At 45.4% G+C, this 13,351-nt stretch overlaps 1 protein-coding gene across 1 annotated transcript; it reads left to right on the top strand.

Moving 5' to 3' along the window:
- The first annotated feature begins 1,821 nt into the window (after positions 1 to 1,821).
- LOC104463413 (fructose-bisphosphate aldolase B-like) lies at positions 1,822 to 12,141 on the top strand. Its single transcript, XM_010075733.1, is given in 10 exon segments — positions 1,822 to 1,921; positions 8,838 to 8,959; positions 9,265 to 9,476; positions 9,757 to 9,811; positions 9,967 to 10,127; positions 10,352 to 10,435; positions 10,899 to 10,984; positions 10,986 to 11,062; positions 11,218 to 11,417; positions 11,641 to 12,141. Coding segments are annotated over 9 exon segments (1,083 nt in total). The 5' UTR covers positions 1,822 to 1,921; positions 8,838 to 8,847; the 3' UTR covers positions 11,737 to 12,141.
- The last annotated feature ends 1,210 nt before the right edge of the window (positions 12,142 to 13,351 follow it).

Below are 13,351 nucleotides of genomic sequence, written 5' to 3'. Positions count from 1 at the left end.
CACACACACGCGCACACACACACACACACCCCACACTTCTGAAGGAGTTAAGAATGCAAGGTGGGCTGCAGGGGATTATCTAAAGTGATTTCTGAATGTCAGACACTCTTTTTTTCAAGAAGACTCCTCCAGCTTTTCGCTAATAGTCTGTCAGACCATATCACAGATGACACTGGGAAAGAAACACTTCCAAGTACTTTTCTGCCTGTGATAGCTTCTAATCAAACCAGTTATGATGTGACTCAAACTCTGATTTTCTCTGTGGTCATGAAAAAGACCATGAGTCCATTAGACCTTGGTCTCAAGAGGGTCTTAGATAATACATTTCATTAAATGTGTTTTTAATGCATACTAGATACCTCTGTGGTGGAGACACTTTACTGCAGCATGGGGCTCATCTTTCCGCTAGGGTAGGAGAAATGGAATGTAAAGCAAATAAATACTGTAAAGCAGGGAAGGCTTTGTGTCCATGCTATGTGCCACAGCATTCTTCAGCAAAAAGGTGTGTATCGGGATGGAGAACATTAAAGAAAACGAAACACGACAGACACAAGGCCTTCAATTAGACTGCCTTCAGCTTTTTCAGAGGTTTCTCTGCTGACTGTCACAGAGTGCTACTGCTGGTAGCATGTAAGCTGTTAAGATTTCCTACAGGCACTGGCCTTGGCCTGCAGCTCTAGAAGAGACAGGCTCAAGGAAGAAGTGCCCTAATGAAGGCAGTGTTGCTCAGTGAGAGAAGAAATCCCATGTCCCACCGCGTCCATGTAAAGGCTAAAGGTATCGTTACATGAACCAAACAAATGGAGAAACTGCGTCATTCTTCATGCAAACACTGGATCTTTGTGCTAAAGACATACTAAAGTCCAAGGCTGCAGGGTGTTGTTGCTGAGGGTATGATGTTTGCCGAACAGCCCCTGTGCTGTGCTTCCCTCCAGGAGCACTGACCTGCAGAGTATTGGGCAGCGTGAGGGGAGTGTACAAAATCAAGTCTATCTACCTGGATTTGGTGAATAGCTGTACTGTGATTTCATATAAACTGAAATGCTACTACACCGGTTATAGAGTGTTAGCATTTTTCACAGAAAAAATTTGCTAAGCAATGGAGAAGTTTGTTTGTCACTGTAATATGGGCAGGTGTTTAATGAGGATTTCGGTGGAAAATTTGGCTTGCACTTGTGCATCTCAATGTGGGCATATTTCTTCTGATAGTCATAATTCTCATACATACACTGCATTAAAGGAAATCAGGCCTTGCAGTTTCATTAACTCTGACACTGTAGGGTCACTGCATTTTGCCTTTCCGTATACTAATTGGAAAAGAAAAATATGTTTCTGTGCTAAATTCTCAAGTAAGGAAAATCACTGTAACCCCTAGGAAGCCCCTGAGATGATAGTAACTCATTTCAATTAAGGATCTGTTGCATTGTTTCTGCATTTTGTTTTCTACTCTTCCCTCCTGCACTGTGTAGCTTCTCAAGTATAAACTTCCAGAAGATCTAATCCTAAATTGAAAGTTATGCCCAAGATCCCTGTAAACAATTTCCATGGTGCTTCTTGTAGTTCTTTTCAGCCTGTTTTAGAAAGAGGAGGACTAATTTCAAATAACTGGAAAATGTCACAGTTTCACTGAATCACAAACTACCTTATATATATTATATGCAGGGGAAGGGAAAGGGGAGGAACACCGCAAGCAAGACTGGGTCCCATTGGTTGTGTATAGTTGTGGTCTGACAGCCAACCACCGGCCTCAAGCAATGACACCTCCCCAACCAGCCTGGGGAGGAGGGAGAATGAAGGAGTGGAAAAAAACAAACAACCTGTCAAGAATTTTATAAAAGTTAGTGATTAGAAGGGCTGTGTCTCTTTGTCTGCAACCACCTCACCAGAAGCTTGTAGCAGCAGATGCACTGTCCACAAACAAGTAAGTATAATAGTTTCATTTCTAAACTGTAAAGGTGGTATGTGTATCAGTAGCTGAAACACAATGTTTATCTGAAGTGAGGCTGGGGAGTTGCTTTTTGGTTTTTTTTATTTTATTTTTTTGTTCCAGGAACAGCTTGCAAGAGATAAGCACTCAGCCATTCTGCAGTGATCGTCCAGTGTCACCCACTTGCTGCTAACACTGGCTTTCTAACTTAGCTTACTCACTCAGAACTCCAGGAGTAAGTGAATCCTTAGTCGAAGGGGACTAGAGCAATAACATACCTGCATTGCTTTCTGCTGCTTTGTTTTATATGTGTTTGTTTATGCTTGTGGAGTACATAAATTTATGTTTTGCGAGAAGAGAGAATGACTGGAGAATGCAGCTGGTCCTGACAAACACCAATGCTTACTGAAGTGTAGTTACATATGTTCGTTGTGCAGCTTCTTCTGAAGTACTGGTGCTGTAGTGTGGATAACATTCTTTGGCAGGGGGATGTCAGGTAGTCTGCAGTGCAGGAAACTAAAAACTGCCCTTGCTTTAGGCTGTAACCTTTCAAGTTCTGAACAAGAAGCTCAAATGCTCACTGAGTCCATGCTCCTCCATCAATTTCTCAACTATCCCATGTGCTTGGCACCCAAAACTATTTAGCCCACCTGAAATCCTCACCACTGCTTCCCCCACTCTCCACGGCTGGCACTACAAGGCTCAAATCCTCATGCAAGTTTGACAGCATTTTTTTACCTTCTTTGAGAAGAGCCCAGCCCTGCAGGAAAGGCAGATTCACCCTAATGACCACACTTACTTCCAAGAAACCAGTTTCTTGCCACCTCAGCCATCTCTAGCCATCACAAGTGCTTCAGGAGCGCTCTGCACTAACTGCAGAGGCCAGGTCCCTGAGTACTTCCTAGAGAGGTGAAATGGGGGTACATTTCATGGAATCACAGAATGGTTTGGGTTGGAAGGGACCTTCAAGATCATCGAGTTCCAACCCCCCTGCCATGGGGAGGGACACCTCCTACCAGACCAGGTTGCTCAAAGCCTCATCCAGCCTGGCCTTGAACACCTCCAGGGATGGGGCATCCACAGCTTCTCTGGGCAACCTGGGCCACTGCCTCACCACCCTCACAGGAAAACATTTCTTCCTAATATCCAATCTAAATCTCTCCTCTTTCAGCAAAAAAACATTACCCTCATCCTGTCCCTATACCCCCTGATCAAGAGTCCCTCCCCATCTCTCCTGTAGCCCCCTTTCAGCACAGGAAGGCTGCTGTAAGGTTTCTGTGGAGCCTTCTCTTCTCCAGGCTGAACAACCCCAACTCAGCCTGTCCTCATACAGGAGGTGCTCCAGTCCTCTGACCATCTTCAGGATTGAGTATAGCTCTGGGGCCAGTGCGGGAATCAGGACAGGGAACTGCAGGTCTCACATACTCCCCTCCACTTGAGACAGGATGTTGAAGCAGGGTCCCTAGACAGAGCACGAAGATGGAAACACCCTTGTTCCCACTGTCAGAAAGCAAAAACCAACCAGGCAATTTGCCATCATATATGCCCCAAAGGACCTATCAAGATGGTGAAATCAGTATGTCAATCAAAAACATCTGCTGCTTTTTCTAGGTGACCGAAGTCCAGATATCTCTTCTTGTCCCATATCCTTGACTCACTTTTTAGAACCCAGAAACATTTTGCTAGACTAAAGCCTCCACTCCCACTGCAAACATGAATGGAGAAGCATCCTGTTCTTCCCTCAGAGCTCCTTCATACAGGAGACACTGCTGCCACATCAACTTCCTAAAGCAAGTATTCACACAGAGTCCCAGGATGAAGGGGACATTAGGAGGTCTGTAGTCCAACCTCCTGCTCAAAGCAGGGCTAGACTCAAGGTCAGACCAGGCTGCTCATGGCTTTATTCAGGTCGCTCTTGACAACCACCAAGGATGGAGACAGCCTCTCTGTCAACCTGTTCCACTGCTTGGCTGTCCCGATAGTGGGAAAAAAAAAAATTTCTTCATATCCAGTCTGAGTCTCTCTAGTTTCAGTTAATGCCTGTTGTTCCTCTCTCTCCTGTCACATGCTACTGTGAAGAGCCTGGCTCTGCCTCTTTGATCACCTCTCTGTAGGTATTGGGGGTTGCTGAGAGGTGCCCCTGAAGGCATCTCTGCTTGAGGCTGAACTAGACCCTGCTCTGCAGCCTTCTTCTCGCAGTGCCAAGTGCTTCACCTCCAACCTCCTTTTTTTTACCCATTGCACTTTGTCCATATCTTTCCTGTACTGCAGGGGCCCAGCGCTGGACACAGTTCCCAGATGTGATCCAAAGAGTGCTGAGCAGAGGTGGATAGACCCTGCCCTCCCCTGGCTCTCCAGGCCAGACTCCTGCTCACTCAGGACACTGCTGGCCCTCGTTGGTGGCCCCTGTTCAGCTCGCTGCCTGACAGGGCCCTGCGCCTTCTCCAGAGACCTGTTCCCCCAACCCACCAGTCCTGGTAGGATCACTGCCAGGGCCCTGCCCCCCTGGCAATGGCTGGGCATTTATCCCGGCTTCATGGTGCTCCTGCTGTTCTCTTCCCACCCCCCATCCAGGCTCCTCTGGATGGCTGCCCAGCAATCAAGCATATCAACTAGTCCTGCCAGCCTGGTGTCATCTGCAGGCAAGATAAGAATGTGCTCCGTCAGCAGGACGGGGCCAGGCTTGCCCAGCTGTTCATACTTACCAGTTTGCCCAATGTCCAAGTCACCAGACTTACTTATAAATAGCTTTTTAATGGAGGTCCATAGAGAAGTGAGGCCAATAACTCAATTTATCCATTGTAATGAGAATATGAGGTGCATAACTCATTATGAGTCTGTCTCTCGTAAGCATACAAGTGTAAATGGGGGTAAATCCAGTCAGGTCAACACTGTGCCTAAATGGGAAATGTGATGGGCTACATTTTTTAATACTTTTCATTCTCCTATCAACTGTATTTATCTATTCATATATGCAACTTTTGCTTCATCAAACCCTGCTCTTTGGAAGCAGAATCTCTTGTTATGCACAGTGCAACAACAGGCATGTGTGGTTTGTATTAGTAACTGTCAGAGATCATGCTGAAGGGCTGTGCTTACTAGTAACTGAACAGGAAAAGCTACATGCATGGGATACAAACCATATTTTGAGAATTTGGTCCTGCACTTTTAGAACCAATTTTATAGAAGAATGCAATAATGAGACCCATGAGAAGAATTTATAGATTCTAATCTGGTCTCTTCCCATCTGCAAATCAGGACTCAGGTGAGATTTTCTCTAAGATTAAAAGATGCCAGTCACTTGAGGTGGTTGGAAAGAAAAGATGCCAATGAAGTATTAATGTTTCTAAGATGACCTGGAGTGGAATGTAACAGTATGTTCCTTCTGCTGTTGGTCTTGCCTCTGCCTTTTGGTTCTCACTATGAATATTAACAGGATGCAGTGCTTGTGCTGATATCCATGAAGATATTTCCCTGCAGTCCTCCATTATGGTTGCTGAGAAAAACCTGAGACTTAAGCAGTACAATATTTACTTTTGCAACTGTGCTGTCCCATTTCCCCCCCCGCCCCCACCTCCTGCTGGTCACAGGCTGCGGGATGAACAAAGAACTTTGCTTAAGGAGCTGCTGAAGCCTGGCAAAAACACTCAAGGTAGCCATAAAGCTGGGAGTTTTGTTCATTCTGTGAAGTTTTATTCTTTTGGTTTTTTTTCTTCCACTTTTCAAAAATGTTACATAAGCAGTTACCACAAAAAGAATACACTGGATTCATACAATGGCAAATCAACGTGAAATCACTTGAGCTTGTGACACTGTGATACATGTAGCCCACAGCCTACAATGGGTAAATAAAAATAAAACTTCCTGAAAACTGTAGTGATGGGACAGCTCTTAGATACTGTCACTGAGAGCTCCTTCGAACTTTTTCCTGCCTGGAAAAATTGTCAACTTAAACAAATAAAGTAGAATAATAAGGCAAATAGTTTTCATTCTTGGAAGGATTAAAAGAGCTGTGCACCTTTGGCAGTCTGGGTGCAACTGCTTTTCCTCAGGACCTGTAAGGTGACATATACAGCTCTTAAAGGGGCAACATTAATGCTTCTGTAGATGTGGTGGGAGCTTACTCTTTACAAGGCAGTTGTGTGAGGTATTACTGAAGTGTAAAAGCTGTCCACTGCTCTTCAAATGCTCAGAGCAGTACCTTACAGCAGAGATTACCCATCCTGAATCTAGAAGGGAAGATCCTCAGAGATCATGCTCCTCATGAAAGAATCACAGCAAAATAAAGTTCTAAATCAAGCGTCCTTGAACATTCTGGACCTCACAAGCTATCATTAGCTTTATAACTGCTCTTTTGCACTCATTTCTTCACGATTTCAGTTAGAAACACTCTGCATTTTATTTGTCCTTGCAGCTCAGCAGGGTAGCTGGGAACCACTCACTGTGGCCTTACAGATCATTTTGGGAAGCCTTTTGGCAACTCTCCACCTACTACTTCACACTCAATGTGATACTTGGATGGAAACTGGAACTAATCTGCTGCCTTCCAATTCACCATTAGGGAACTATACTGTATTGCTTCAGTCTCTCAGAGTACTCACTAGGACCAGCATTGTTGACTGGAAACTCATATTTCCGTATTTTGGCAATTTGCTTTGCAGGCTGGTTTTGGGGATAACTGTCTCTTTGTTATCTTTATGCAAACATTGGAAACAAGCAAGATACAACAGACATTAGTCTCATTGCTTATTGCATTGCAGAAGAGAAAGTATACCCATAATAATGTAACTAGAGGGACTGGTGACTTTGTAATTCTGCTGCTGGATTAAAGATCATCTGGATACACCTGCTCATGCTGTAGCATACCTCCAAACTGCAACTCTGGAATCCCATTACTGATTTAGCAATTCATTAGGTTTGACCTTGAACAAGATCATATTCTTGCCAGATCACATTTTCACAGTCGTTTCCACAGAGACTGTGAACTACTGAAGTGATTCCTCATAATTTTGTATAGGAATTTATTTAACAGTGTTGTGGCTTTTTTAACTGCAGTGCTTACAACACAAACTATTATTACAGTAATAATCATAAAAGGGCAGTTTCCTATTTCTAAGAGACATATCAGATGCAGAAAGCAGGTGAGGGACCAGAAGGGTTACAAGTGAACTTAATTAGCTATGCTACATAAATCATGGCTCTTCTAGTTCTTTTAGGTCTTCAAGTTCTTTCAGGTGGGCCAAAGAGAACAAGAGCTGGGAGTGGTGGAGTTGTGGTCACCACAGTAGAAGGATGCTTCCCAGAGCTCTGGCCAGAGCCTGGCATACAGAGAGAGAGGAGTTCAGTACAGTCTGCTTTTGCAGGACCATAGGAAGGCATTTCAGTGCTTGGAAAAGGAGGGAAGCCTCTCTCATTTGATGCAGTCTTCATCATGCACTCCTTCAAATTCCCTCTAAACCTAGAGTGACTCATCATTGATAAGATGGGTAGGATGAATTCTAGTCTCAAACAACTCTCAAAAAGGTAAAGCAGACATCTGGATACTGCATCTGACTGGTCTGTACAGGTGGACAATGCTATTTGAATCTTGCACAATAACATTACCAGTAACAGAGTACCTTCACCTATAAATCAGAGATGTGGATTTATAGCCACCACAGCACTGTGATAGTATGGTTGCCAGAAAATGTTGGTACCATTTGGCATGGTGCACAGAAATCCGCTGATGTTGGCATCTAGCCTATCATGAGCAGCAGCCAGACCTCTGATCCTCTCTCCCTATTACGCCCTTCACTAGGGAGGACAAGACAAGGATTCCCTAGCACCACAATATGTGTGTGCAGGTGAAGAGGAGGGAGAGCTTGGCTGTGTACATGCTTATGTGGGGAGACATATTTGCTAGCCATCTGGGAAATGGCTTGTTCTTACTCCCCTCTAAGGCTGAGTGTGAGAATAGAAAATGCAGATTCTGCCCAGAGGCCTGCCCCTCCAGAAGCAAACTTGTTATTGGAGATCTTTCGTATTGTTTTTACTGATTAGTGGATCTAGCACCCACTGATAAAACACTGGGTGTTGCTTTAACTATAGCATATGATAAACAGAGGGAAGAGAGTCTTTATGTCTCAGGCTCACAGGCTTATATATGCAGCCAAGTAACTTGGACTGTTCAGATGATCTGAGAAAACTGAACACCATATAATCAAAACTTTAGTAAGATCAAGCATTTTGTCATAACAAGACAGAATCTGGATTTCAGGTGCTGGGTATCTGCAGCCGGTAAGCCTCTGCTACAACTGAAAAGATAGAAACGGGCGGTAAATCCTTCTAAACCCCCAGGTCTTACATAGAGTAGCAACGCTCTACAGTTCTGAAAGCAGCCAGGGGGAGGAGAGAACTACAAAGCAAGGCAGGAGGGTGGTGACGGTAAGGCAACTAGGCAAAGTAGCAAATGCTGCCAACACAGTCCAGGGCATGGGAGAGGGGCACTTTTATGAAAAGTGTAAAGCTAAGCAATGATGTGATAATTGGTTTCTTCAGATTGGTACCAAAAAGTCTTAAATGCTTTGCAGAGAAGTTTGCAGAGTCTGCAATCAGCATACTTTTTACCATGGTGTGCATTTTTATGACAGACTGACCTTCCCTTAGTCTCTGAGCAAATCCACGTAAAAGGGAGAGTCTGTCTTGCTTTGGTTCTGGAAGGATGTGTTAGGATATGGCTCCTGCCTCTCTCTTCTGGTTTTGTCAGACACACCAAACCAAGAACTCAAATGGATTTCTGGGCATATGCCTATGATAACATGGACCAGACAAGCACCGAGAGCCCTCCAGTAGAAATACCACAGTGGTATCTCTGGTTCACAGTTTGTGTACACAATCTACCCCAGCTTCTAACAGTACTTCTCTTCCACAGGTAAGTCAACATGACCCACCAATTCCCAGCGCTGTCTCCAGAGCAGAAGAAAGCTCTTTCAGATATTGCTCAGCGGATTGTGGCTTCAGGAAAGGGGATCTTAGCTGCAGATGAATCAGTGGGTGAGTTCTGGATATCAATCAATTAGCAGTACCCAAGACCTTCAATCTTGATTTTGTTTCATCTCTGACTTTTCTCTTGATTTTGCTTCATCTTTGAAATCAGTGGAGTAAATGAAAAACACTCTAAAACTGTTGACTGAGCAGGACAAGTCACCCAGGCAGGGTTGTGTCTGTAGCAACAAAAGCTGACAAGCTATGGGTTGAGAAGGGAAGCTCTAAACTGAAGCCTGTAAATACTATTTACTAGGGCCAGGAGACCAGCCAAGCCCAGCACCTCTCTGTCTGACCTTTGTCCACCTCACTAGGTACCATGGGGAACAGGCTGCAGAGGATCAATGTGGAGAACACAGAGGAGAATCGCCGGGCTTTTCGAGAGATCCTCTTCTCTTCAGATGCTTCCATCAACCAGAACATTGGGGGAGTGATCCTCTTCCATGAGACCCTCTACCAGAAAGACAGCAGTGGAAAGCCATTTCCAGCTCTCATCAAAGAAAAAGGCATTGTGGTGGGAATAAAGGTGAGTATCTGTACAAGTCTGGCTGGCAGCATACTCTAAACCTCGTTTACAGTGGAAATGATGTATAGGGCTGCACTCTCTCCTACCAAACACTTTTTTTTTCTTGTTTTGGTTTTAAAATCATTAGAGGGTTTCTGCCACCATTCTCTGCATTGCTTTTGTTCAGCCCCATACTTCACTCACAACCAGCCTGCAAAGACAGACTAGCCATGAGTAGGAAGATAAGGATCACACTGATTCCATCTCTCTGTAACACTTCCTGTTTTACTTGTCTCCACAGCTGGATAAAGGCACAGCACCTCTAGCAGGAACAAATGGAGAAACCACCATCCAAGGTAAGGAGAGACCTCAGAAACCTAAGCTGTGACTGGTGCAGCAAAAGACGTGCGGTGGCTCACGTTGAGTTGCAGCCTTGCTTTATGCCATGGTACTCTTCAGAGCTATGTCCCGAAGAAATGCTCTCAGTGAAGCGCTGCTCTTTCCTCTGCAGGGCTGGATGGACTGGCTGAGCGCTGTGCTCAGTACAAGAAAGATGGTGCTGACTTTGGCAAGTGGCGTGCAGTGCTGAAGATCACGAGCACAACACCCTCTCAACTTGCCATCCAGGAGAATGCCAACACACTGGCACGCTATGCCAGCATCTGCCAGCAGGTATCTACCCTCCAGCAACCTTTCCTGAGATGCTGTTGCCCCTTCTCGCTGCTCCCTGTGATAACATGCTAGGTAACTTGAAAGGCAGATCTCTGCGAGGGTTTTGGAAAAGGTGAGGAAGAAGGGCAGAGCAGCAAGAAGGAATACCACCAAAGTCAGGGTAGCCAACAAAGACAGTTTTTCTTCCACACCTCTAACAGACTTCCCTGTTTTTCCTTTCTTAGCATGGCTTGGTGCCCATTGTGGAGCCAGAAATCTTGCCTGATGGAGATCATGATCTCCAGTGCTGTCAGTATGTCACAGAAAAGGTAAGAGATTCCTGCCCCCTCCTCACGTTCACAAATCAGTAGCTAATGTTACACAGAGTTTGTGTTCACAATCTCGAAGAGTTTTGACCAAAAAGCTACTTCATAACTGCATCACAAAAATGAGTTGCTTACAGTCAAATAATCAGTTAATAGCAAACACGACAGTAGAATTCATGCACTCAAACCACTAATCTCAATCTCAAAGACAGGGACTGGGAACAAAACCACTTACCCCTTTTTCAGTACCTCAGTTTGCAGGGACAAATCCAGTAAATATGAAGAGTGTTATCCGGGTAATCTCAAAAGCAGTGGTGTCTCCAGGGCTGCAACCCCTGTAGTAAATTTAATGCAAAAGTAAAGTTCAGTTTGATCTTCACACTTTCCCAAGGAATAAGCTGTCTTTCCACAGCAGGTTGAGGTGAAGATTTGAGCAGGGATCTGTATTCAATCCTCCTGTTTTCAGGTCCTGGCTGCTGTCTACAAGGCCTTGAATGACCATCACGTGTACCTGGAAGGGACGCTGCTGAAGCCCAATATGGTGACATTTTTTTAAGAAGTACACCCCTCAGGATGTAGCCGTGGCAACTGTCACTACTCTTCTCCGCACCGTTCCTGCTGCGGTTCCCGGTGATTCCTGATTCATTCCTACGTATCCATTCACACCATCACTCTTCCTGGCCTTGCTCCTACATCTGACATAGTTGCTCCTCTGGCACGTAAAGGCCAGGGACTGCGGTGGCTGGAGCACACTGTTTCTAAGCCTCAAAACCTCTTTGTTGCAGGAATCTGCTTCCTGTCTGGAGGTCAGAGTGAAGAGGAGGCTTCTGTCAACCTGAACGCCATGAACCAGTCCCCTCTGCCTAAGCCTTGGAAACTGACCTTTTCATATGGGAGAGCCCTGCAAGCCTCTGCCCTGGCAGCATGGGTGGGCAAAAGTGAGAACAAGAAGGCTGCACAGGATGCGTTCCGCAAGCGGGCACAGGTATCAGGCTTCCCCCCGAGCGCAGAGGGGAGCTGCTCAACATGAAGGGAGATGTGCTGTCACCTTCCTAAGGCTCCTCTTGTTCCTGCTCCTCCTGGTGCTTCATGTTTACCAGGGATCTTATTCTGATTTCTGCTTTGCTTGGTTACTCCTGCTGTCTTTCTACATCTGTGTCTCTTACTCCAAGCTAACTGGTATCCCCTTGTTTTTGTTGCTCGTTCAGATTAACAGTTTGGCTTGCAGAGGACAGTATGTCGTGTCTGGGAAGACTGACACAGCTGCCACACAGTCACTTTTCACTGCCAGCTACACCTACTGAAAGTGCAGGAACCTTCCTTCATCCTGTCTCTCTTCACAAGGTGGAAGATATTCAGAAATGAAAGAAAAACAAAGAAAACTAATTTCCCTAACCCTAAACAAAACTGGAGATAAAATGGATTAGCTTTCTCTCCACCCTTCGCTTCCACAACTTACCAAGGGGATATTCTTGTTTCATTTGCACGTTCCAAGGAAGGGGAATTTTTTCCATGCAACAAACCGACAGCTGCCAATGAATCCCAAACCTGCTCTCACTCTGGTTTAAACTTAGTCCCCAGAACAGTAGGCAGATTAACTAGTTACGTAGTAATTCAAATACATACCCCTGCCCATTACCACCTTTTGTAGCCAAAATCCTCAATTACAAAACCTGATTGTGTCTTCAATCATGGAAATAAAACAGTAATGGAAGACTAATCTCTGTCTCACAGTTCTTTATCCTGTGTAAACTTTACAGTCTCTTTCACACATCTGTGGTTTTCAGTAGCCTGTGCTAAGATTAATTCACAAACTGTTACTGCTGGTGAGTTTGGGAAATGCTGGGGAGATCAAAAGGAAGTAATCCAGTAGTGATACCGCTGGTGACATTAATCCTGCTGACTGAAGTCTGGCAGACACTGAGAAAACTTGAGAGACGTGTGTTGGGAGCAGTGCACTGGACGCAGGCCGTGGATTAATAACACTGCTTTCAGAAGCTTCTTGTGTCTCTGGAGAATCACGGTTGGTGTGATGAGGTTGCTATGCACTGAGTTAGGGTTGCACAGGTTGAATTAGTGCAGTGCAACGGCTATTTTTCCAAATCATTTATATATGGTTTCACTTTCCACAGCACTTTTACAGTGGCATTTTTGACCATAATTAACACAAAACACGCAGGGAGGCATCCTGGCCCACAGTTTGTCCTGTGGGATATTGCTATGCACCTGTTAGAGACGTCAGCTTTCTTAGCCAAAGCACAATTAGACAGTTGTTATTAAAAAAAGGCACAAATGCAGAAATAGCAGACCTAAGCCTATACAGGAACTTTTAACACACTACACCAACCAGCCAGCCACACCTTGGAGCAGCACACCAACCAGAACAGACCACACAGCCCAGGAGACAGCCCGCCTCTCCCTTCCAGGCCACCTAGGACCAAGCCTGCGCTGCTGGAGCTGCTTCCTGCCATGGGCACCCAATGTTCCTGCCAGTCAGGAGAAGGAAAACAGGGAAAATCTCTGGCCTGTGACCTCCTCGTGTTCTTCACATTAGCAACCACTCTTTCATAGGGGCAGTAAACAGCCAAACTCCTTCACATAGGTCCAATCACTGCAGAATTAACGCATGCACTTAGTCTGTCCTGACCTCAACCATGAAGAAGAGCAAGTGACTTGCCAAAAAACCACTTCAGAGGCACCATCGTGAGGAACAATGCCTCCCTTCTGGGCCTGCTGCCGTCCCGGGGCCTCCACGCACCAGAGTTCAGGTAAACCTCCGTTCCCGACGAGGAGCATCCTCCTGATCCACGCAGACCGCTTCTCTTAAAACTAAGAGTGGAGAAAACGTTCCCTCAAACCGGCCACAGAAACCCACTCAAGCTTAGTAAAACCAAAGCTGGAGCTTTGCGGACAAGGGGG

Source organism: Pterocles gutturalis, unplaced genomic scaffold (genome assembly GCF_000699245.1).
Source record: "Pterocles gutturalis isolate BGI_N339 unplaced genomic scaffold, ASM69924v1 scaffold40551, whole genome shotgun sequence".
Classification (NCBI taxonomy): domain Eukaryota; kingdom Metazoa; phylum Chordata; class Aves; order Pterocliformes; family Pteroclidae; genus Pterocles; species Pterocles gutturalis.
The sequence above is the reverse complement of the archived record's forward strand: the minus strand, read 5'-3'. Positions and strand labels throughout refer to the sequence as shown.